Raw genomic sequence first — 26,258 nt, 5'->3', positions numbered from 1 at the left:
ACAGTTCACATTGCTAAAGTAAACACAGTACAGTGAGGATATCCAAATCAACCAGTACTGAATCTACTTCTATTTGGATATACCTAATAGCTAATCATCTTTAAATAACTTACCCTCATACTTCTGCAGGTTTACAAACATTTAGTGGATAAAGAAAGAAATGAAGAGTAAGAAACTTACCTGAGCACATGCATCAATAGTACTGGGTCCAACACCACCATCAACTTCTATGTCCATATCTGGAAACTTTGAGCGGATATACTCAACTTTAGGCATCATATCCCCCATGAACTTCTGACCACCAAAGCCAGGCTCTACAGTCATGATTAGAATCATATCTGCTTCATCAGCATAAGGCACAACAACTTCAATGGGAGTCCCAGGCTTAACACCTATGCCAACCTGTCTCAAATAGAATATGAAAATTATACAGTATTCCCTGAGCTCAACATGAAAGCAGCTAATTTAGTAAATAATCATTGAAGCAAGATAAAAATTTCTGGGAAACCTATAACCTAATGAATTATTGATATGTTTTTAATGCTGCTAAGAAAACATCTTGATATAACTTTTGTGTGTGTCACACAACTAGTATTCTGCAACAAATCTAATATTTTCCTCCTTAAACTTTCTGAACTATGTACATTCATCTAGATTTACTAGACATAAAATGTTGAAAAATAGCTAATTAACTGCAACTTTCTATAGTTAAAAGGCAAATACATTGGAAACAAGGGATACCTTAGCATCTCACTTTGAGTATTTCTTCAACGATGCATAGACCTTGATATTTCCCTATAAATATATGAGCAAATAGATCTTGAAATCACATTTGTTCCCTTCACCTTTTCTGGCAATGTTCATATAAACTATCAATACATAAGGTAATTTTCTTAAGCAGGACTGAAAACTATAGTTATTTAAATCATGCTATTGCAATACTTATGAATATACATGCATGGGTTTACTTTACTGAATTGAATTTAATGTAGAATTTAGGTTAAAGGCAAAGCACTGGAACCTATGTCATTCAACACTGAAACCAAAATTGACAGTAAAAAGTTTGAAAGGTGTAACAAGAGGAAAACCTCAGAGTTGCACTATGAATCAATTGTTAGGAGACGGTGGAAAGGTAAGATGGAAGAAAGAATATGAAAGGCGGTATAGTACAGGGAATGATAAGGGTTGTAGCTAGGGGCTGAAGGCAGAAGGCACTACCCCACTACGGGGCACGGGTTTACTGTGAAAGCTTATTTTCCAAGAAATTAAATAACCATTATGTAACTACCTTATAACCAAGTTCCAACAACCAATTCCGGCTGATGGTTTGTTGCAGTTGCAGACACATTTAGAATGTGCTGGATAACTTAGTAATGAGGCTATGTTTTTGAAAACTGCCTAAAAATTAGGTTCTCTGAAAAATCTGATGTAGACTAACCAGATTTTGAAGTAGTATTCGGTAAAAGTACTGCAAACTGTGTTTAGAATCTGTGCCTCAGAAAATTCAACTAACAGAAACACCTAAGAGAACACGCATTAATTAAAACTGACTTTTCACATCCATGAAGTACAAAACGAGTACATATTACTCACCTTCATACCAGCTTCTTTGATTTGGCGTATCAAAGCCTTTGCATCATCTGTTGCCTCAATATGGAAAGTATACTGATCAGCACCAGCATCAGCCATTGGATCCACCCACTGAAAAGACATGTACTATTATGAGCAGCTTCTATTACAGAGCCAAGAAATTAATCTTTTCCTTATAAAATATTATGTGCAAAAACCGGGAGTCAAGGATCAAGTTAATATCGACATACAAAAAAATGTCATAATTTTCATATTCTCATAATATATTTTACTGTTTTACAATTTACTAAGCCTTCACACACAAAACATAAAATCAAAATACGTAACCAACAAGAACAAAATTCTAAATAGAAAGAAATCAATGAAATACCTTTTCTGGATTTGCTACCATCATATGCATGTCAAAGAAAGCCTCTGGAACCTTTGGACGTAAACATTTGACCAAAGGATGTCCAAATGTTAAATTTGGCACAAAATGCCCATCCATAACATCTAAATGAAGATAATCTGCACCACTTTCTAACATCTGTTGAAATGACAAAAAAATTATATATCAAATAAAGTTCATCAGAAAAGCCAAAGAATAAAAGGCTCTGGTTTGTAACCTACATAAAATATCAATGACCCACACTTTGAAAAAAAAAAAAAAAAACCATTGCCTTTAAGTAGGAGACCCACTCTTTACATGGGATGATAGTTTATTAACTGACACACAAGCTGAATCTCCACCTGGAAATGCTATGCCCCTAGTCATGGTCATCAGTAAGGGAGCAATAACTTCTGTAACTTCTTATATAGTTTGGCATAGGGATTGAGTGATAAGGAGTCCGCAGCTAGAGTGCAAGGTTTCTTAACTACTACTGCTAAGGAAAACTGTTGATAATCAAGTGCAGCCCCAAAGAATGGTAGCACAGATCAGATATGTAGTTCAGTATAAATTGATGGGTTCAGATGCTAGCTTTACCACAAAACCCCCGTATTATACTGGAGAGAAGCAGGAATCACACTTTATGAGCTGAAGGTCTAAGATAGTTTGTCCAACTGTTAGGTATACCTCAAATGTAGCCAGTCAAGCATTTACTTGACCACTGCCTTACACAGGAAAGAAGAATTGAAGGCAGGGAAAACAGCCAAATATTCAACACTCAACCTCCTGCCTTTTGTCATCCATGTACTGTACACCTTACTTGAGATGCTTTTATGTCTGAGAGGAGCTTGGAGACTCCACAACCTGTAAGTAACTACCATAGGTCCTAAGGAGAAGAATCCAATGATTTGTGAGCAATGTCCAGAGATAAACTGAGGTGAAGGTAGTGTGGTGCTGTGAGACACCTGCCTCCATCACCTGTGAAACTTAAAAGTTCTTTGAATGGCTAAGGACAAATCAACATTAATGATCATTTCATAAAACCAGAAAGAAATGGTATTCTGGCCACCACCTTCTGTGCCTACCAGTACTAGGGAGACCTCAAGACTCGGGACCTATAAGTTGGGTTGGGTTCTATTACCTATCTAGTACTGCTAGGCTTGCACTGGGCACAAAAGTATCTCATCAAGCTCCTGGCTAATAAATTCTATGACAGTGATACATTTTGAGTTTTGCTAGAAACACATGAATGACAACAAGAGGAATCCCCACCCCTAGAGAGCCAGAGGGATGGCTAAACAAGCTTTGAGGGTAGAACTTGATGCAAGAGTTCCTAACATGAACAAAGCTAAAAAAAAAAAAAGTGAACCTTGACTGAAGAGGACATAGGCAGTACCCTATTTCCTCATCCACATACTGCTAATTAAGTACTACTACTTTGTTACCAAGATTCAATGACCAAACCAGGATGTACCAAAAGATATCCATATACTACAAAACTAAGGTTATATCCCCATAAGAGCAAAAGGCAAAATATGATTCCAATCATTTGAGTGAAATAATATTTTACAGTTCTGTAATCTATAATCAGTATTTTTATCATGAATTTATATTAAATATGAAATACACACACAGTTAACACTGAACCAAATTTTGCTTCATGATTGTACATAATGTATTACTATAAACCCACTTACCTTGATACATGACTCGTGCAAATTAGATAAATCGGCATTCAAGATAGATGGACCAATTTTGCATGATGGTTTCTTTCTTGTCTCTGCCATTATTATAACTGAAAAGAAAAGTTATATCAATTGTTGCAAATAATCTAAAAAAAATTAAACACTGTAATGTTTTGTCACATGAATACAGCTTGTACAGTACAAATTTTTTTTTTTTATAAAAAACTAAAAGTTTTTAGACCAAACAGCATTTTTCACACAAACTTAAAAGTCTTTATATGAGTATTCTTGGATGCAAGCTTGGCTAAAGCTTGTTAACTATGCAGTAACATAGTGCCAGATAAGTGAATGAAGAGAAACAATACACCCACCTGTCTATATAATACCTTTTCTTACGCTACATGTGTAATCAGAAACGGTTAGAAGTGGTATTACGATATACTTCTGGCTTACACATCTAAGAGACCAGCAAATGCCTCTTGTCTTTCCTACTCTTCTGACCAAACTTCTCTAACTGAAGAGAGGCCATGTCAACACACTTCTTACATGGGAAGACATAGGTGCATACCTTACCCAAAATGAAATCTGTACCTGTGGCAATCAACCATCACAAGAGACATGAAATGTCCATAAGGATGCCCAAGTCTCTTACAATGGTGCAGTTTGTGATCTTTATCCGTTCCAAAGAAAATTAAAGTAAAGAACACAAAGATAGAGTAAAAGATAGCAATTCAACTGCTCATCCAAATCATTCAATAACAGGAAAGAGAGAGCACAGCAAGACATCTACTTTTCAATTGCCAAGAGAAAGGTGACAGAAGGTCAGTGAGGGGCTTTCCCCAAATTTAGTCTTCATAACAACCAGTTAATGACCTTGCTACCAAGTAAAACAACTGCTCCAGCTCACAATGATGATAGTTCTATATAAAAGTTATGGTTTGTATTTAAGTGGGAACAAAAGACTCTTGGTGCTGCCTTGTCTATCAGCATGCCCAGGTACTTTGCCTGCTGCCTTGGCACAAGATTCTACTTCTCATAGTTTATTCTGATCCCCAGATTATGACAAAATGCTTGGAGACAGTCCCCATCCTATAGCAGCTGGGCCTCCAAAGATATCAGAACATGTTAATTATCAAGATAATTTAAAAGGCATATCCCATACAAATGGGCTCAAGTCAACATCATGATGAACACTCAAATGAACACCTAAGGGCTTGTTCCCAATCCAAATAACAGGGCTTTGAACATGAAAAAGGTCCTTTCACATACAATGCAGAGGCACTTCCTAAAGGTCCTATGAAAATTTACTCAGAAATGCTCATCCTTCAGAGCCACAAAAACATGAGGTTGCCCTTTCTAATCGAGTCCAACAAGGTGCCTGTTCTCCCTCTCTCTAGCACAAAATACCTAGGGATCTACTCATTGTCACTACCAATCTGCCACGCAATAAAGAAAGCTGAACTATGCATTCATTTCGACCTGACCCTTCACCAAAGATAGCATTGAAGGCCCCAGTGGCTTTGCATGATGCACTTGAAAGTAATGGAGGCCTTGAAAAGGTCACTGCATGGCAGATAAATGTCCCAGCTATTGGAATATTCTTCACTGGTACCTCAGCTTTAAACTTTAACTAAATCAAGGCAAGTCCACAAAGAATAACATTTGGAATAAGTGGTTACTCTCGGAAGCAACTTGTCATGAGAAAAGCATATACAGTACACAGTGTCAGGACTTCCATGGATGAAGTTCGCCCCGAAGAAAGCCCACTAGTTAGAGAAGGAAGTCCGTGCCTTTCCTCCTTACACAAAGGTCAGCAAGTAAGTTCAACCACAGGTCAAGTCAAAATGCTGCCTGGAGAAAGGCATGGCAACTGACTTCGTGACTTGTTATTCTGCGGACAAGATAAAAGTGCCTACCACTCTCAGTCTTTCCAAGTGAAGGTTGTGTATCAGTGTGCAAACTGCTGAGTCAAACTGAATGGGGATACCTAGTTTCAATGTTCTCCTCCACATAAAACTTCTGTGTCAGTGATAGAGGATAACAACTTACTAAATTAGTCTCTTCTGCTAATACTTACTGCCCTTTCTTTATGCTTGTAGGTATTTATCTTTTATGTTTATGGTATTTACTCTCTTTTGCTTACTCTTTATGTTCATCCCCAAGGCTACTAAACACGGCACCCATTTTGCATGTAAACCGGTAATTACCAAAACCAGAGGTGCGCAATACCTACTAGTATAGTCTTCAGTTTTACCTAAACCAGAGGAGTGCGATAGTGGTCTTCAGTTTTACCTACTAGCCAATTTTCAAACGAGACCTAACCTTTCCTAGTGTGGCATCCCCTCAGCTAGCCTAAGCAGAGGGGGTCACAAACCCCCCCACGATGAAAAATTGCGGACTAGTAGCTACCTACCTACTAGGTAGCTACTACCTAGGTACTACTAGTCCTATAGCCTATATAGGTAGGTAGCTAGTAGGCTAGTACTACCAACCTAGTAGGTATAGTACTAGGTATATAGGCTAGTATTCTAACAGAGCGAAGTGTGCAATAGGCTATCTACCTATGGGTTAACTACTAAGCATTGCCTATGAAAATGTACATCAAATTCAACCCAATCATATAGTAGTAGTAGGTAAGTATGGAAAATGTTTTAAAAATGTACCTATGCGAAACTACTGGTAACTTTAGGTTTTTACTAGGTAACTAAGGTACTAGGCTAGATACCTTAGGTACCTCTGACAGATACCTACTACCTAGTAGGTAGGTAATCCTGCCATTTAAGAAATGCCTAGGTTTTACATGAGATTTAAACAATTTGCCATTATATAATACCAGTAATTCCCGCTGTTTTACACGTAAACCTTAAATAATGTCAATCCAAGAAATCTCTAGCCTAATTCATACGCTAAGTTACCGGTAGGAAAGTTAGCCAAACTACCTAAGGTAAATGGTATAAAGTCTAAACTAAAACTTTCAAAACCCATTGCAAGGTCTGAGTTGGACAATAATTTCATCAAGCCTTAGAATAACACTCTATCAAAATTTTACACGAGTAACAAACTTACATCTTGCTGAAAAAGCACTGTTCGCAAGTCACATACCGAATCAGCTGTTAGTCGACCTCTCAGCTCAGGCTCAGCAGCCACCTGTCACCTTGAGAATGTTTGTCTTCTTTTAAGTTCTTTGCGTCCGATCCGATGTCGAATAGCTAGTTTAATATCTTTACTGCGACCAAATTTTATAAAAATAATGTCAACATAATTCTTTATGCATGCATTTTCAATAATCACTGGAATTTTGTGGCTTAAAATGCATATTTCATATTTTCCACGAATAACGCATTTAAAACACGATTCTTCTTCTTGCCATTGCGGACACCATAGATATGGCACATACCCTGCTATTCTTCGTTCTATTGTCACCTAATGTATTGTATGGTATAAAAGTTTATTAGAAAGCAGAAAAAACTTAACATTTGTATTTATTATATTAAATACTTTACTGCGTGTATCTAGTACATTGTCAATGAAGAATAATTAACAAAGTTGATATCAAACAAAATATCGAAGTAGACACCACTTCTTCGAAAAATGGCGATAAACAGTAAAAACACTCAAGTTAACAAACTGTGTTCTACAAAAATAAAACTGGTTATTGCCGTATTACAAAACTTATTCGAGCAACCAAATTGCAATGGCGGGAGAATTTCACGTCGTCCTGTTACAACTCAGTACCCTTATGTGAACCACATCTATTTTCTTGCTGTTTCATGATCATGTTAGGCGATTCTCCACTTTTTAAATTAATAAACCCGATCTGCATTAGTATTTATTTTCCCCTAAGTGGGTTTGTTGCTCTCTCTCTCTCTCTCTCTCTCTCTCTCTCTCTCTCTCTCTCTCTCTCTCTCTCTCTCTCTCTCTCTCTCTCGTAATGGTTTCAGTAACGTTAATCTTTTGTGATTTGGATGGATTATCTGTTTAGTTTATCCCGTTAATCTTTTGCCTAATTCCTATGATATCTCTCTCTCTCTCTCTCTCTCTCTCTCTCTCTCCTCTCTCTTCTCTCTCTCCATTTTTTTCTAGATCGGTCATAAGTAAACAGACTATAAAGGCGTTGGGGGAGGGATGGTTGGCCCCTGTTGGACGCATTATACCAATATTATACGCGTATAATCTTGGTATAATACGTCTAACGGATAGAGTCAACACATGAATAGCGCTGCTTCAGATGGACTCAAGTCATTCGAATGTACGCTTTAGAGGCTGTCAGGATTGTATATATATATATATATATATATATATATATATATATATATATATATATATATATATATATATATACTCCCACTCGATGGAGGACTGTAAATATAATGTCGTTCGAGGAAAAATTATAGACTTTTCTCTTTTCAGAGTGTTGTAACAGTGCAGATTTGATTCTTAATATGGACTACGCCGCATATTAAAAAAATATACAAGAATGTGTCTGCATTACTATGCCTATATGATGAATTCAGTCTTCGGGTTTCGCATAGCACTTTCGGTGGAATGGAACCCTGCAATGTACCACAAGACAATGTGAAATACTGGGTATGATTTCCGCCCGATTTCTGTTGATGTTAAGAATACATTACACACACACACACACACATACACACACACACACACACTCACACACACACACACACACACACACACACATATATATATTATATATATATATATATATATTATATATATGTATATATATATATATATATATATATATATATATATATATATATATATATATATATATATATATATGTATATATATATATATATATATATATTATATCTATATATACTATATATATATATTTTATATTATATATATATGTATATTTATATTATTATTTATAATACGATATAATATATATATATAATATATAATATATATATAATATTATTTAAGTATATATAATATATATATTATATATTATATATATATAATATGATATATATATATATATATTAGATATATAGATATATATATATATATATATAATATTATATATATATATATATATATATATATATAATCTTAAGAGCATGTTCCATTTTCAGTCGCTAACATTGTAAAACTTTTCCCAGTTTAAGAATTTAAAGATACAACGCAGCACCCAAAAAAGGCATGGGGAGGAAAATTGAGAAAGACAAGACTTAACCACGAATAGACCAATACTATTTATTAAGTCAAGTGGTACACCGTACAGTACCTCAGTAGATAATGTGATTATGTAGGTGGACACATTTGTCTCACCCGAAATTAATTTGTTCATATTGTAATGTACTAGCATTTGACGATGCACATATTTGTGGATTTCTGAATATTTTGTTGAAAACTATTTTTTGTTTAAAGCTGCATTCATATTACATAAGTGAAAGTTACGAAAACAAATTAAATAATGACTTTTAAAGAAGATGATGACAAGAAATTCAAGAGGTATATGCTTTACTTTTGTCATACTGAAGACTTCGTTACGAATAACATTATTCTCACCTTCAGTGTTATGTTCCCCGATATATAGTAAAGTAAAGGAGGTAAATATATTCTAAAGTGTAAAAAGAATCCTTCTGGAATAATTATTCAAAATCATAACCATAAAATCAACATTTTATAAAGTTTTACTCCATCGCGCTGATCTTTGTTTACATACTACTTCGACAAGAACTTAAACTGCTAGACCCCGCGAAATTTTTGCCTATTCGGCCCTATCGGCATTCCTGTGATTAGAAGAGGGAATCACATATTATAGTCCTGAATAATACAGAGGCAGCCTTACATAATACTGAAGGATGTGTGCGGAAACAACATTGGATTCAATGTACCTGGATAATCTGGATGAATTCATAAATGACGAGGGAAAAGTCGTAAGTAAACCAGGCTAAGCACCGTTTAGCAATCTGCGTTGCTAAAATAGCTACCTAGCCTAGGTAGCTACTAGTAGTCACCTACCCGAATTGCTGGGATGCATCCTAACCATTGGTTACCTGCCTTAACTTATCCTAGGGTGCCAGGACATGAACTTTGATTTTTTTTTGGGGGGGGGTAGGCTAAAACAGGAATGCATCCTAACTTGCCCTTCTTAGCTAGGCTAGTAATGCAAATCAACATACCTACTTGTTGCATACCCTACCTACTTGGCATTGGAGGACCGTCCCCCACCCTACCCTGAATTCTAGAGTGCCATAGCCTAGATCTTAAAAGAAAAGTGGGAATACAAACATTCATCAACCCAACCTTGAACACCTTGTTTTAATGGCCACGGGACACCCCCTATTTTTTTTCTTTCTTTAGCCTAGCATTTCATAGCAGACCATGTTCCTTACCTGAAGATTCACGATTACATCCATAAGGCACACATTTGTTTCTTCTGCCTAAATCTTGTACCTATAGGCTAGGTAATTCGGTTCTGTTAGGAGAGAAGTTTTATAGTAATTCTTTGCCAAATAGGGTAGTGAACCATGTACTAGCTATTTACCTAGGTAGGTAGTATTGACTCGTATTTTGTGCTTTATGTTTCTTCCTAAGAACACATGTCAGATTTTGAAATAATTTTGGAATTAAAAACCTGAGCCTGTTATGTAGGAGTAGTAGGTACCTACTATAGCCTATTCCTTAACTTGATCGGGAAATTGTGGTTGAAGTTGTAACAAGGTGGCTAACTGGTGATACCTAGCTAGGTGGGTGATTCAAGGAAGTCAGGCATTTTTTTCTTTCAGCTCTGGATAAGTTAAGATGCCTTGCTGTCAAGTTAAAATGTCTTAAATGTTTTTTGTTTTATGTAGTAGCCTACCTACCTTGTGTTGTTATTTCTTAATATGGATTCATGTAAGACAATGGAGTAACAGAAGTGAGAACAATGTAAATGGGTATTTGTCCACTTTAGGTTGCAAGTAGTGTTTTCTGTGTACCTGCTGGCTGGTCTCCTTTGCAATGAAAGAGGTTTGGCTGTTGTTTTTGGGAGGGTGTACTTCACCTTTGCCCTTGACATTACCAGACCTTTTTAGGCTCCTTCCTACCAGATTCATCTCCCTCTTGCCTTGTCTATGCTTTCCCCCCCCCCTTCTGCTCGCTCCATGATGGGTACATGTATCAAGATCGGCGACCAGCATATGCCTTCGAAAGGCCCGTCCACTTGCTGCTCGATGTGACGTCAGAAGCGGAGAAACAGCAGCTGATGTTCTGACATCACATCGAGCAAAGTTCGTTGGGCAAAGCTCGACTGTGTGTACATGGCTTAGCAGTGGTGACCAAGGTGCATATGCCACTCTCTCAACAGAGAGACTGCATGTGTGTTTATGGTTTGTGACAGCCAAATGCCATTTTGTCAGCAGGTTTGCTTAGGTACTTCAGGAACTTGTAACCATCCCTTAGTATTATGAGGTGACTCATCCAAGCTGTCGTTCCCCCTGTGCATCTCAGATGAGTTTGGGAGGAAGGAGCCAAAAATGGCAATTTCAAGAGCGAAGGTGAAGTAGGTATACCCTCCCAAAAACACCAGCAAATGTATTAAGCCTTCCTCAGTTTCTTGCTGAACCTCTTCCACTGCAAGGAAGACAAGCCAGCTGACATACACTAATAAAGTGATGTCTTATTTGAACACGGACCATACTCCTCCAAAGCTGCTGCCTGCCTTGACCACATTCTCTGCTGTTGCAGAGAAAAGTGAGACTTACTGGAGAGTAAGTAAGAAACAAGCACATATCTGTTTTTCCTCTGCTTCCATGGCACCAAGCTCTTCCTCTTTTTCCTGCATAATTTTCTGCCTTTCGCTGATGTGATGGAAAGTTGTCATTGTCTCTAATAAGTCCTCGCATAAGGAGTCCAGTTGGACTTCAAATGATATTTTTTTTCTGAGAAAACTGTTATATATATAGCTTGAGCTGGATTTTTGAACTACAAAGGGAACTGAATTTCAAGCATTTACAACTTTCTTGTAGCAGTCACAGTTTTCAAAAGGCATCAGTCTTGAGTTATACCTTGTTCCAGTAGAAATTAGTTAAAAATCCATTTTGTGGCTTCTTTTACATGTTAATCATTTGACCTTACATAGTTCAAGGCAAGACATGTTATGTATTTGTCAGAGTACAGTAATAGGTGACTACAAAATTTTCTTATTACTTTCAGATAGGCTAGCTTAGTCATAGTTGGTAAAATTATATGAGTACTTTGCAGCCATTTCAAGATTTATGCATAGCAAATACTTGGGATCTATGGGACAACCCCTTTCCCAGCCAAACCTAGGTAAGGATCCTTATGTAGCCCTCAGATCTCTACTATCCAACTGGAGCTTTGTCCCTAGGCTCATGCTGCCATTTAACCCAGTTGGTACTGTCAGTATATTTTCTGTGTCATAACTAAATTCTGTCATCTCACTATTTCAGCATTTGTGCAAGCCTTATATTGCACAGTAGTATCTATAAGGAAATATTGGGAATGCAAAAGAATGATGTAATATTAAATCTGGCCATTAATGTGGTATTTAAAATTACTTCCTTTCTTTCCAGGTCACTTGCAAGACACTGTGCTTGACGTTAAAGGTTCATGTGAATGTTGCAAAGCAGTAAGTTAATGATAATCAATCTTCTTTTCTTGTCTGTAATATATTTCTCTAAAGAATTTTGTGTTGAATGAACCCAGATCTGGATAACAGTGGGCCCACCGTATTCCATTCTCTGGATTCGCGGAGTCAAGCATTCGAGGATTTCACCTCTGGAACATATCCCCCCCTCCATTATTCACGGAAAATCCGCCTATTCACGGTATTTTTCTATGAGAAATATCTGCAAATTCCTAGTTTTTATAAATTTCATCATAAAATGCATATAACTTAAAAAAAAAAAAAAAAAAAATTAAAAAAAAAAAAAAAAAAAAAAAGTATAAAAATTTTGTCTTTTTCTTGAGATTTAACTATCAAAAAACAAAATAGGCCGTTTTGAATGTTTTTATAGGGTTTCTGGCTTTTTTTTTTTTTTTTTTTTGGGGGGGGGGGTGTGGTACGCATCCCTGCAAATACAGGGTTTGACCACTGTACTTTTTTTGGGGGGGTATCTATGGTGTAAAAAAAAAATTTTTTCATCCCCTTGTGGAATTTATATTAAAATGTTCTTTATGTGCATTATTAATAAGTTGAGTGGTTGTATATAATTTTTTTTGTGTTCAACCTTATGTTCATGAAATAAGGAATATCATTGCAATATAAAAAATGGGAAGTGCTTTATAATAATAAAGCACTGTTATGGATACTTTTGTTCCAAGCACTTGGCAAATATTTATATTTTTAGTTTGGATGTAAGTTTATCATTGATGGACATGGGCTGTCTAACAAAGTTTGTAAAGTAACTCATGCCTTTGTTTTGAAGAAATTGGGTTGGGACTTTGGCTCACTCCCCAACTTGAAGATGTAAAATACACCTTTTATTTAGCTTATGTAGCAATTTTGATCTTAATGCAGTAAGGCAGAGCACAACTATAATTAAAGCCTTTGGTACCCCCTAGGAATGTGAATATAAATAGATTCAACCCTCAATGTTTGTATGTGTTTTATAGTACTTAGAAAAAGAGACCCTTTACTGCAAACAAAGACCGTATTTATGTTATCCATTTTTTCTTTAACAAAACTTTCTTGGTATATATTGTCAGCTTAGTACAGAGGGAATGTAACTTATAATTTGTGATGAAACAAAATTTTGCAATGTTATCAGATTGCAAGTTGTAATTTTTGCACCTCGGCCTTTCCTGTATGGTAGTGTTAGCCAAGACTTTTTTCTTTTTGGTCAGTTATTCTCTTTTGTTAATGTTAGAATTTTGTAGACTTGCTATAAATATTCTTGACAATTAAGCCTCATCTGGAAGAGTTATAGTTACATTTTTCTTTGCTTTTCCAGAATGCTCTATCACTATGTGACAAAAAAGCGCAATGAAGATAAAGGTGATGACCTCTGTGTTACTTATGTGGTGTCAGGTGTTGTAGCTGGAAAGAATGAACAACCAGACATGCAGAAGGTAAGACATCTTACTTCATGTAATGGGTATATGCAAATTAGGCATACATATCTAGTTTTTAAAAGGCTGTAGGGTTTGAGCTGACTTCTTATTTATTTGAGATGAATCTTACCTATTGTTAAATTTAGCTATATCTCCCCGCCGATTAGGCGAGTCTGCATTCAAGCAAAAAAATCGAATGGCTGCCCGGATGACTTGTCTAGTTTACCTGTTCTCCACCAGGTGTGTTTCTAATGTTTTAGCTCTTGTCAGAATTCTCCGTGCCGCCATTGCGGCTAGGCGATTGTTGGTATTCTATGAAGTTGGCTGTTTTACACCTGTTTATGGTATTGTAATTTCATTTTCCTAGGATATCTTCCACCGGAAGTAAAACCAATAACATCAGGCTATGCAGGAATGTTTTGGTGTAACCAGGATGGTGAATTGGAAGTTGATCAACATTCCTTTGTACTGGCAGGGGTACAGAGTGTGATTTTGGAATTACTAGATGTGAAGAATGTAGGGAATTGTTCTGAGAATTTATGCCTGAATATGTGAGATATAGGAAAGACTGGAACTAATAGATTGCGAAAGCAACTAGTTAGATCAGGACTTAAACCTGTCAGGCTATCCCTACTCAGACTAGGCATTTTAGTAGGCTAGTATTGACTTCCATTGTAGCTCCGCCTTCTGCTCCCCATTTGGTTCAGGAAAAGTGTAACTAGAAGTTAGAACATTAACCTATTTTTAGTTCTAATAAAATTTGAACTTAGTTCGTGACGGGAATGTTCCGAATCCCTCCATTGTGCGCTCATTTTCACGTTCCCTGTTAGAAGTAAGGTGTTGGTGCCCTCGTCTGTACATAGCCCGAGCCTACGACTGCCCTGCGACAGTTGGAAACGTCCGCTGCCAGGGAACCGGGTCAGTTCTCGGGACGATGGGATTCTGTGCCCTCCAATACCTACTTCGCCCTTTTCATGGTCTAAATCTTTTTTAAAGCGCTCGCCAAAGGAACGTTAAAGAGTTCAGATATGGACCATTTCGGTAAGTGTTAATGCTGGCTCTGTAGGCGCATTCTGTCGTCTTCAACACCTAGTTTGAGGTGTTAGCATGCATAGGCTTAATAATATATGATATAGGTACTATAGACATTTTATTGAGATGATATTGTATCTGTGTACAGCGAGTTTTTACACGTTTAGATATGTCGACTCGGTCGACTGTTTATCTCTTGTTTTTGGTTATTCTAAATTCTAGTATGCTAGCATATTCCCTTTTCTTTGTAATGCTTGTGTTTGTTCTTTGTGTGCTTCCTCTTCGGCTATCAGCAAACCTCTTACTACTGCCTCGATTAATGTTTCTCTTTCAAGTCTACAATGTCTGTAGTATCTAAAGTTCTCGCCAAGTTAGATATTCTAGCTTCAGAGATTTCTAACTTAGTTTCATATAGGAATGCTTTCAAGTATGTACGATCGCTTTCAGACGAGGCGGGAGCGTTGTTGTAACTTCTCTCCCACCGCCTCCCACCTTTTTGGTGCCTCATTCTCTCTCTCCCTTTGTCGACTCGTGTGGACTGCGGACCAGGGCTCCCAGATGTACGATAATTATCATACGAGTACGATAATTTGACCTTCCGTACGATAATTATCGTTCGAGTATAATAATTTGACCTTCCGTACGATAATTATCGTACGAGTACGATAATTTGACCTTCTGTACGATAAATGATTATTAATCAAAATACAATACGTAATTTGTTCTGATACATCTGGGAACCCTGCTGTGGACATTGTTGACTTGTGTGAACGTAGTTGACTCGTGCCGAGTGCGGACTTGGCTGAGTCCCGAGTCGCTTAAACTGTCTTGCTCTCATTGAGTTGTGGTGGATTCGATACAGCACTCAGCTGCTGTCACTCTTATTGACAAGTGATGCTTTTTGTCGCCAAGGGTTGCGGAGAAAGAACCATCCTTTAAGTTCTCTGTTTACCTCCTGTCGGCAGCTGTCTCCTCCCGTCGCCCGCTGACGGAAGAAGAGTTTGAATGGAGTTGGAGGAACTCGTTTGGGGCAGTCGGCGTTTGTTGCGACACTACACCTTGTTGTATCCTCATTTTGTTGAGGATAGAGGCCACATAGAGAAATATATCTCAATTGTCTTAGCGTATTTTGGCGCACTCTAAATATTGGAGAAGAGAACCAACACTTTCTCCAATTTGAGAGCATTTCGTAACTTTTCTCGTCCTCGGACACAATCTCCCTTTGTGTCTGCCTTGGCTTGTTGTCTTGTCTTTTAAAGTCGCGGAGAGCCGAAGGCCGACTTTTGCTGTACAACGCTTATTGTTCCTTTAACCGTATTTAATAGGAGGTTCGCTTTCTTTCTCTTTCCTGTGAGGAAATGAACTCGAGACTGACAGACATGCTGATGGATTTTCAATCTAACTTGAGTTAACTTGAGTTATGACCTTTTATCTACGTTGTCTCGTCTCTGCGACTTCTTAAGAGAGGTGGAGACGCCAACCCAGCGGGAGTTTTTAGCGAGGAAACAAGTAACTCATTTCTGATGCTGCGGGGTAATGTCCTCATGCTTATACTCACTGTTTGGAAGAAGTGAGAACACTTTCGCTTCCTGTCTGATTATGCAGCTCAGGATTACCTATTGGTAGTCTTATTTTATACCTTTCGGGGATAAGTGCAGATTCAGGTTTTGGGATATGGAAAGTTGCAACCTCCCAACATGCATGGAGAGACTTGGGACTAGTATGTTGTATGATGGAGACGGTGAAGGGCAGTTGTGATGATTTTTGGTTGTCCTCCACTGGTTTAATCTCCCTCTTATAGCTTCCCTTGTCTTCAGCAGATCTCTGTCTCTTTTAGTAGGAGATTGTATATAGAGGGAATGATGGTCCAAGGGTAATTCTTTAGGAAGACACCCATAAGTAATTGGAGATATTCTTGGACATTTGGAGACTGAATAGCAGTAAGTGTCTGCCCATATACTTGTTGGTTTTCTAGCATGGTTTTAGTGCCTTTCCAAAGAATGGTCAGACTTGTGGTATACATGCAGAATGTATTCCACTTACCATACATCCAAAGTCATTTAAGTTCCTTCAAGAGGTTTTTACTAGAAGGTATTGCTGTTCGGTGCACTTTGTTGGGTGAGTGTGCAGCCTTCTATTATAAGTTATGTCAGGGACTTGTTGCCCATTGGTAGATGGTGTCAACTTTAGGAGCGAGACACTTCTACTAAATCAGTGATTCAAGTTAGCCCACTCTGTCAACTATTCCAAAGGCCAAGAACCTGATGCTTCTTCTGGCCCAATTTCTATGCATTATATTGTTAATTCTTTATATCCCCATTCTTATCTAGTGATGTGGGGATGATGTTTGATTATGCATGCTTATCAGTCAAGATGAATAGGCATGTGCTGCTTGAAGATTTTAGACCTGAAAGAAACTACCTATATGGTAAGGGCTTTTCCTCGTTAGGAAACATGGCCTCACGGGGTATTTTCAGATAATCATGCTCAATTAATGTACAGTTTCAGCGTAAGAATTACGACATACAAATAACTCATAAATTTGTAAGTAATCCAGAACCAACTTTGGCTCCAGGACTGTAGGAGGTGCACTGTAACCAGGAATCGTCCATTTGGTTCTTAAACCTAAGTCCAAGTTTTGGTCTTTTTCCTCTGTCATGTAACACAAGAGTTTAACTAGTGTCATTACACTTTCATGCAACATAGAATGGTCTAACTAAACCTGGTAAAACTTTTTAGATGTCAGGGCAGTGGAAAGACATCAGAATGCTTAGCAGGTTTATTCCCGGTCAGAAACAAAGTCTATGTGGGAAGTTTGCTGCTTTGAGTGAAATGAAACAACATATTGGTTTGATCATCCATTCTGTGGAAGGACGGTGTTTTAGCAATTGGGGATTCAGGAAGAACAACTGCCTACAAGGGCTTTGACATCCGTAAGTTTGGCACTTGGTGTGGATTTAAGGAACACTCATTTAGCTTCCTAGCAGGTAGATGAACAGGGACATCCGAATGATTACTACTACTTTGTTGGCCCTCAGGCTTGAGCAGTGGATGTTTCCTTAAATTTTGCCTAATTTAGACTCATAGGCTTGCCCCTTGTATCTACTCTGAATTCTTTTGAGCAATTTCATGTTCAAGAATTGCTTAAGTCTCCTGTAGAGCCCTTGTAGCCTCAGGGCAAAACTTTTCAGAATTTCCAATGCTCTTGGTAGATGTCTCATTCTTCCGTTGAGAAGAAATCAACTCTACTACACAACTCCATACAGTTCCATTGATGTAGGCATCTCCTTAACTGCTTGGAGATGTTAGAATGTCCCCTCCCAATAATAAGATTTTCAAGTTATCATAGGATCTGTTCTTAATTTAAAACTGCCATGGCCTGGGGTCAGAAGCAGTGGTCTGTGTGTGTTGCTGAGGGTACCATTCTGGAGGAATTTTCAGCACCCGGAACCTTGTAGACGTCAATGTTTTCTGTTTAGAGGAGATAAGACTTTTCACTGTCTACTTCCAAAGTTATCGTTCCATACGTACTTTCCTCGGTATTGCATAAAGCACTTTTAGATCTTGCCGAGGACCAGCACTGTAAGGTGTTGAGATTGGAGCCCCTTCATCTCTATATCAGTCTCTCTCTGGAGTTTAGATGCGGGTCTAAACTTTATCTGAATTTACTGTAAAACCTTTTATTTAGCAGTGGTTAACCTTTTATTTAGCAGTGGTTAATAAGTAAATTTACTGTCAGCACCCTTCTTTAAGCTGGTGTAAAGGGAATGCTATTTTAGCTTTCTGCCTTAGAGCCGAGGGTGATGTTAAGGCTATGCTTTACAGTTCCCTGCACCTACTACACGTTGGATGAGGATCCGTCGACACCGAAGTTAGGAACCTAGAACATGGAAAGCCACTGACTCCTGGGCATTTCCTTTGTCTCCTCTTCGAAACGGTAGACGATCCCGATGTTGAGGCAAAATTCTCCATCATACCACGTATACACTCTTACCACACACTGATCACACTTGGAGAAAGAAAAGGAATGAAAAAATGAAATGGATAAAGAACGGGCAAACTGAAAAACCGGCTTTAAATCAGATAGACAGTAACACGTCTTATCTTAAAGGCGGTAGGAAAATAACTGGTGGGTCACAGGTAGCCGTGGGCATTCTGGGTATACATGCCCCGTGACCTGGTATAGATGCCATTAGTCCCTGGATCTCACAAGTGTAATTTTAATTCTACCGGTTTCCAGCTTGGCGCTAGTAAATCCTAATGTTAAGACCTCAGGTTTGTTAGTTATGAAAAATACAAATTAGTTACAAATTTGGTATTTTAACCCCTTGGGGGGGGGAAGGAAACTTCTCTATCCTGTTGGGCATTTAAATTTAAAGGTTAAACCTAGAACATTTTTTATCATCCTTTTAGAGGCCTTGAACATCTTTGTCAAAGGTAAATGCTGGAAGAGGCAAAGTTAACTTTTGGTTTTGTGGTTCTAAGAAAAACAGATGAGGTCAAAGGTTAGCCTGGAAGAGGCAAAAATCAACCTTTTGTTTTGTGGTTTTTAGAAAACCTAGCTGTCTTTGCCAATGGTTAAGCTTGAAGGCAAAGTTAACTTTTTGTTTTGTAGTTTTAGAAAATCTAGAATGTATTTGTGAAGGTTAAGCCTGGAAGAGGCAAAGTTAACCTTTTGTGTTATGATTTTTAGAAACTTTGTCAAGGAACACAAGGTCCTCTGTGACATATGGATAGGCTAGTGCGTGTGAACTAGCTCCATTTCTTCTACTTTATTGAAGTTAAACATTCATAATGTGAGCAGCAGTTGTAACTTCATTTAGTGTTAAGTCAATTTGTCGCTCCAGAATAGGATTGATGTGTCACAGTAGAAGTACAAATCAGTTTTTGCCCGATCACTACCTTAAGTATACAGAATTGTGTTTAAAAACAGTAAAGCCCTTAATCCGCTACTAGTAGTGGGTAGTCTTTTCCTGAACCAAAAAAGAGCAATTCTTTAGGCTCTTTTGTTTAAATCCCGGGTTTTAATAATTTGGGGAGCGTGAAGGTACAAATTTTGTATAGGAGCCTACCTGTATATTGTAAAGGTATTCATTTTAAGTGACTGACGTTTGATAGGGCTTTTGGACCCAGGCACAGGGGTCCCTCATACCCCTTGCGTTTCATGCTGGCTGAATCGAAGCGGTTTTCTCCGCAAGGCTGCTCTTTGCTGCATACGTATGAGAGCCTTGCTCCCTGAATGAAATCCAACTTCTGATGGTAGTAAAATCCTCCAAGGATTCCAGATCAGGTAAGAATGTTTTGGGTTTCATATAAGAAACCTTTAGCTCGAATGGCTGAGCGGAATTTTGTCTAGCTGCACTACCCACCATCCTCTTCTTAATGTGGGAATCAGCTAAATTTAACAGTAGGTAAGATTCATCTCAAATAATATAAATTTTCATAATAAAATTTATTATGTATTTGGATACTTACCTACTGTTAAAGTAGACCCACCCAGCCTCCCCACAACTTAGTGGGCTGTCAAGGAGAATTCTGACGAGCTAAAACATTCGAAACACACCTGGTGGAGAACAGGTTAACTAGACAGTCATTCGATTTTTTTTGTTTGAATGCCGACTCGCCTAATCGGCAGGGAGATATAGCTAAATTTAACTGTAGGTCAGTTCCAAATAATAAATTTTATTATGAAAATTTATATATTCTCAATGTGTTGCACATTTACTTTTGATTTTCATATCTGTATTCTAGTACATAATCAGTAATCATCGCCAACACACTACCTAGTTAATCTAATACGGCTTTATTAAGTAGAATGGTAATTAAAATATAAGTAATAAAATTAGCCTGGATGAAGATGAATAGACTGCTGATAGGTCTCATCCTTAACTGGTAACTCTTTACAGAAAGGAATTTAATTTCATTTACTTATAATGTTTCCCTTTATGACACAGGTGTTTAATTACCCAATTGATATTCTATAGCACTTACAATATATCTCATGCTACAAATGTACCGGAAAGTTAATAATAATATTCAATAAGCATCTTGCAGTTACAATTGATGGTATGGTATTAATGTTTGATGATAGATTTGGTGTTAAGACCATTATTGGATTAATTTTACTTTTGGGAATATCAGCTGTATTATGACCATATTGTCCTATAGACTAAATTGCTCAAATGGTGGTTGTCTTCCCAACAAAGGTACATACATAATTATGAATGACCATCTTCAGGGAGTTTTATTTCAATAAGAAGCTGGGCATTTGCAATATTATTGACCGTACCTTCAGGTTCTAAAGAATCACCTTTCAAATTCTGTTTCTTGATATACAATGGGATTACACAGTCAAGTACAGTTGTCTTAGAAATCATACTAGTTCCATGTAGTTTGCAACTGTTCTGGATATAGAGACCTGCAAGAATGTAAGAGTTAAATGATAAACATGAAGTGTCATAATCTATAGCTCTATCTGTCTCATCAGTGGATCAGTTGCTGTTTATGTATGCAAAATTTTGTCTGGTATTTATTTACTCATTTACCATCTTTCCCTCTATTTGACCATAGTCTTTTTCTTGGCTCTGTTTGTAAATTATTATCCTCATATCTAATTGGTTTCTATTATATATGTGGAGACTATTAGCAAGTTATGGCTATTTTAACCTGTTTTCCATGAATGTGTGCATTAAACAATAATAGTGCATTATGTATCTAGATAACATTTTGTTTTTCAGGTTTTGCTAGTTCGAGAAGAAAACTTGAATGCTGTTAAAAGTACCATGAAGAAGGTCGTATCTGTCCATGTTTACAGTATCTCCAAATCAAAACTTAAGGATTTAAGTGTTTTGTATACATCTAACATTGATGAAGTGAAGAGGAATCTCATGACAATAAACAGGTTAGTAAATATATGTTGATATAGAGTTCCCTTGAACTTTTGAAGCATAATTTACTCGAAGCTGCTATTGCAGTTTAAAATTACTTGTGAATGAGTTGATTCAACTAGAATGATTTGGGTGCTTTTTGCACTCAAGTTCATGTTTTTGTTGGACACCCAATCATTAAATATATTGATGCGAATAATGGTTCATCTCTTAAATATAGTATACATGCATGTGAGAATGCATTAACTCTGAGTAGAATGACGAGTAAGTGGAACTGATGACTTGGAATGCCCTTCATAAAGGAAGTGCTTTTAGAGTGATTTCTAAGCTAGTAATATACAGAAATTTATGCAAGCTTTAAAAAAAGGGAAAATTATTCTCTTGATATAGACTGCAACTGATGGCATCACAGAAGATGATTACGTCCACAAATTTGAAATGGAATGAAAGATTTTGAGATTGAAATGTATATAAAGTTCCATCATTGAAGGCATGGAGAAGGATAGTGCTTTAGTGGAAGTGTAGGCCTTGGAAAGGATAAACCATTGTCAAATTGTCATTTTGGACTGTCAAACTAGTAAGGACAGATATGTGAACAAATTGAAAAGAGATTGCTGGACAACTGGTAAATAAGACTATATTGGTAAATGGAACAGTATGTATGATGATGGCTTAAGATTTGTAATGGTTTTTATATTGGTGAGACCTGAGCCCTTGCTTAGAGAATGGTGATGTTTAGTGGTGTGACTAGAATGTGGAGATTCATGGATGTATTGAATTGGGGTGGTTATATTGGTTATATTGCAAATGATATTGCTATGAGAAATGGTGTACAAAGCCTGTAAAGTGGATGGATATCTAAATGACTGATATGGTTTGGATATGTGGTGAGAAGGAGAGAACAGTTGGAATATTTTTGATAATTTTCCACATCTTTTAACAGTTATAGTGGTATTGAGTGTTCCAATGCCAAAACACGATCATCCGCTGATCTAGCCAAACTCCAGCAGCAGAATGCATATCGTGATCCCGAAGCACTACCTGCATCAGAAGTAAGTTGTCTTTAGTCCAAGTTAAAGTAGTATTGCCTTTACTCAATTCATTATAATTCTATTTCATTCTACAGTTTATAATTGCTTGTATATTAAGAGTAGTGTACGTATGAACAATTTCCTTGATAGATTATCATTTATAGAGCAGTCAGTTTATTGATAATTATTCGCAGGGCATCATGAGATCAAATTAAAATGTAAATGGTGTTAGTGCACTTTAAAACAATGTCTGAGATTCCAATAAAAAAACTAAGATGAATGTGGTATAGTACTTTGCCATGATCATGTAGTGAGTTATGTGTTTTTGAAGCACTGTAGCTGTAAAGTGAAGAGTAAATTGTTTCCCAGACTACTGGGTCATTGAAGCTTGATAAGAAGGTAGTTTAGGTGGTAAACTGGATGGAAAAATGTCATGTCAATGACTGATTGGCTCTATGGTCTAAGAAGTGTTATTATAATTTGTCATTATATCTGATACCCTTTCAAAAAACTTTCATGTCTTCTTTTGGTCATTATGTTTGGGGGTTTGTGTACTGAGAGACAGATAGCATTACCTTCTATCTTAAGATTATTTTTATTTTCATAACCATTTTCTTTATTTTCCATTGATTGTTATATGATTTTCACATTGTACACCGTTAGAATTAACTTTGATGATTGTGTTCTTTTCAGAAAAAACCAATTCCTGAAGAAAAAGTCCCTAAGGAAAAGAGCAAACCTGAGCCCAAAACAAACAAGCAGGCAAAAAAGCCTAACAATCAGATTGCCTCAATGTTTGCCCGCCAGGTTGTTAAATCAGAAATGCAGAAGGATGAAAAGAAAGAAGAAAAGGTCAGTGCAGTACAAGTTCGGGCTTAGTCATTGAGTTACTAGTATACTATATTAATTTTTTTTTCAGTGGCTTAGCCAAATCCATTTTGTAGGAAATTTAAGGCATAATCTCATGCATTTTGCTTATAAATTTTCTCCTCTTCAGCTTTAGAATTACTAATAAGCAAAATATTGGGTTAGTATGTTGTTTCCAGTACTTTGTTTCTATGAAATATTATTGGGTTTACATTTATATGAGAGAGAAAGGAAAAGTAACCTAGACTTGTATCACAGTTAAGGGTAAATGTTAATAGCTTAGGATTTTACTATAGATAAGTAACAGACAGTGCTAAAAACTAAAATTAAATAGTGTAGTTGCATATAAGGTTGATATGGTTATTCAGGAGTGTTAACTGAACATTCCTCTAGGTGTAGATAAGAGTAGTAATTCAAAAGTGAAAAGTAAAATTGGCACTTCACAGGGTACATAATGGAGTACCAGAACTATTGGGCATGGTGTTGGTTAAATGTATGGCTATGGTCATGTATAAAAATAATTTGCATTGATCATTAATGGCTTTATTGGAAAACTTTAACATTAAATGTCTAAAGTCAGTGAAATGGAATACTGTACTTTTTATCAAAATGGAAAGATGATGAAGTGAATGCAGACCAAGGTCACTGTATACAAAATAACACCGTTAACTTTACATCACTGGTGAGTTGAAGCTAACATGCAATAATAAAATAATTGAACGACTTCAAAGAAATTCTTATGTAACTTCAGCAGTGGCTATATTCAGAATTACCATCCCATTGTAATTTTACAAAAAAAAAAAAAAATACACAGTAACTGATCATCATCTATGCATCTGGTGCTTATTTCATTTTTGTAGTGTTTGTTAATAAATGAAAATATTTGTTTATTTGGCTTTTTGCTGTTTTTTTTCTCTTGGTACATATGAAACCTTGATTTTGCAAGTTAAATGGCTTTTTAGACTTTTGCCATATAAATGTTTACTCCATTGGAAGAAATATATTTTTTCCTAAGAGAAGACAAATTTTAGTCTTTTGGTGCTTGTATTAACAAGGTAGTTGCAAGGGGAAGTGAAAGATGAGTAGGGATAGCTGCCTACTCATCTGTTTGCTTGCCCTTACTTTTTCTTTGGCCAACCCACAGCCAACACATCTTTTATTCCTTAGCTGAGGCACTTGACTGAATGTGAATCAGCTTTTATTATTATTTTTTGCCCTAGTGATAATTTAGTGTGTATTTGGCAGTTCAGTAAATCAGATTGCATAAACAACAGCACAAATGTGTTTGGTGTGTATTAGATTTTCCCAGTTACATCAATATTTCCCATGTATTAAAAATGTTCATGGTAAAAATTGCGTTTGGAATTTCTATAGGAGGGCATTGAGTAGTTATTGCCTCATTAGCTGAGTTTTAGATCCTTCAGGAGGTGTCCAGATTGACTTTGTTGGTGTTATCCTGTAGTTTTGTTTGTTCACAGTTACAGTGGCATCTGTATACCCCTAGGTGCTTGATGGTGGCCTTCCTAACCTGTCATCATCCACCTAGGACTGTCTCATGGTCAGTTTGGACCTATGGCTGGTGCTGGTACCATTTTTCTTGAGGGGCTCTTAGCCTGTGGCTGGTCACTGACACTGATTTTTGGTTTTACTGGCATGTTTATTCTGCATACTGTGACCCTTATCCTCCACTGCTCAGGGTTGGTCCTGGTATTGAGATAGACACTGTCCATCGGGTGCTTGTCGCCAACATAGTGGCTTTGAGGCATTCCACCTGTGCTCAGTTTCAGTCCCTTCAGAGGGTCCAGTTTACATGACTAAGAAAAATACAAATTACCGTAAATATTTGTTTCTATTTTAACTTGTTCAAAGGTGGGTTCATTAATGCTAAGTAACCTTACTAAATTATTGCTGTTACTGCTTATCTTGTGAATTTCAGACAACAGCAAGTAAGCATCCTTCTGCTAGTTCTAAAAAGAGTGGGGGAATATCAGCTTTCTTCAACAAAGCACCTACTTCTAAACAGTCACAAACCCCTGATTCTTCAAAATCGTCACCTGTGAAGACAGAATCACCTACCACAGAGTCACCAAGAAAACCTGAGAGTGATGCTGCGTCATCACCAGCGATCACAGAATCAATAAATTCTTCAGTTAAAACTGAATCACAAGATTCAGACAGTAAAGATTTTCATCTTGATACAAAGGAAGCAAAGTCATCATCACCAAAGAAAGTAAAAGCTAAGACACAATCAAAGCTTAAGGTAATTATGAAGTTTACTATTTTATTGAGAATTTATATTACAGTAAACTTCTCTTTTGATATTCCCATTTTTGAGCAGGATGTTTTCAAACTCATTTCTCTTGATTGTGAAATTGTATAAAATGTGAGTATATTAATAATTTTTTTTTAGATTTTTCATTCCTCTTAGTTTCCAACTTTTAATATTACAAGATTCTTCAGTCAAATATTTAGGATTCATTTTCTTTCTTGTTAATTGATAGACATTTAATTTATTTAGCCCAAGAAAAATTCCCAGAAGAGAGGGAAAACGAAACATAGTGATGATGAAAGTCCAATTCCAAAACGCAAGAGGATCATGCAACTTAGTGATTCAGATTCAAGTAGTGAGGAAGGTAAGTACAATGTGTAGTGGATTTCAATCTCGTACATTTGTTGTACTTGATGTATGACAAATTAGCATTAGTTTTACATATCCTGTAGTATATATGAATGTAAAGCCTTTAATTTTATTTATTTGAACGTTTTAGT

The 26,258-nt window shown here is 36.8% G+C and overlaps 2 protein-coding genes across 7 annotated transcripts in view; one reads left to right on the top strand and one right to left on the bottom strand.

Moving 5' to 3' along the window:
- LOC135200815 (ribulose-phosphate 3-epimerase-like) overlaps positions 1-26,258 on the bottom strand; it is a 64,942-nt gene that overhangs the window by 3,839 nt on the left and 34,845 nt on the right. For 2 of the 5 annotated variants that reach the window (XM_064229486.1, XM_064229485.1), the window contains exons 3-7: positions 20,994-21,122; positions 3,655-3,752; positions 1,961-2,116; positions 1,594-1,701; positions 181-402 (exon numbers count right to left, since the gene is read on the bottom strand). In XM_064229486.1, coding sequence (XP_064085556.1) covers positions 181-402; positions 1,594-1,701; positions 1,961-2,116; positions 3,655-3,752; positions 20,994-21,081 — 672 coding nt within the window. In that variant the 5' untranslated portion in view covers positions 21,082-21,122. Of the gene's footprint in view, positions 1-180; positions 403-1,593; positions 1,702-1,960; positions 2,117-3,654; positions 3,753-6,708; positions 6,996-20,993; positions 21,123-26,258 lie in introns of those variants that run through there. The other 3 variants (XM_064229487.1, XM_064229488.1, XM_064229489.1) reach the window with 3 other exon arrangements.
- The window catches only part of LOC135200817 (DNA polymerase delta subunit 3-like), a 22,508-nt gene continuing 5,460 nt past the window's right edge, over positions 9,211-26,258 (top strand). Inside the window, exons 1-9 of one of the 2 annotated variants that reach the window (XM_064229491.1) lie at positions 9,401-9,552; positions 11,813-11,929; positions 12,193-12,248; positions 13,573-13,690; positions 21,442-21,605; positions 22,535-22,643; positions 23,316-23,474; positions 25,426-25,749; positions 26,008-26,122. In XM_064229491.1, the coding sequence (XP_064085561.1) occupies positions 13,574-13,690; positions 21,442-21,605; positions 22,535-22,643; positions 23,316-23,474; positions 25,426-25,749; positions 26,008-26,122 (988 nt within the window). In that variant the 5' untranslated portion in view covers positions 9,401-9,552; positions 11,813-11,929; positions 12,193-12,248; position 13,573. Of the gene's footprint in view, positions 9,553-11,812; positions 11,930-12,192; positions 12,249-13,572; positions 13,691-21,441; positions 21,606-22,534; positions 22,644-23,315; positions 23,475-25,425; positions 25,750-26,007; positions 26,123-26,258 lie in introns of both variants that reach the window. The other variant, XM_064229490.1, reaches the window with a different exon arrangement.

Source organism: Macrobrachium nipponense, chromosome 27, assembly GCF_015104395.2.
Source record: "Macrobrachium nipponense isolate FS-2020 chromosome 27, ASM1510439v2, whole genome shotgun sequence".
Lineage (NCBI taxonomy): Eukaryota > Metazoa > Arthropoda > Malacostraca > Decapoda > Palaemonidae > Macrobrachium > Macrobrachium nipponense.
The sequence above is the reverse complement of the archived record's forward strand: the minus strand, read 5'-3'. Positions and strand labels throughout refer to the sequence as shown.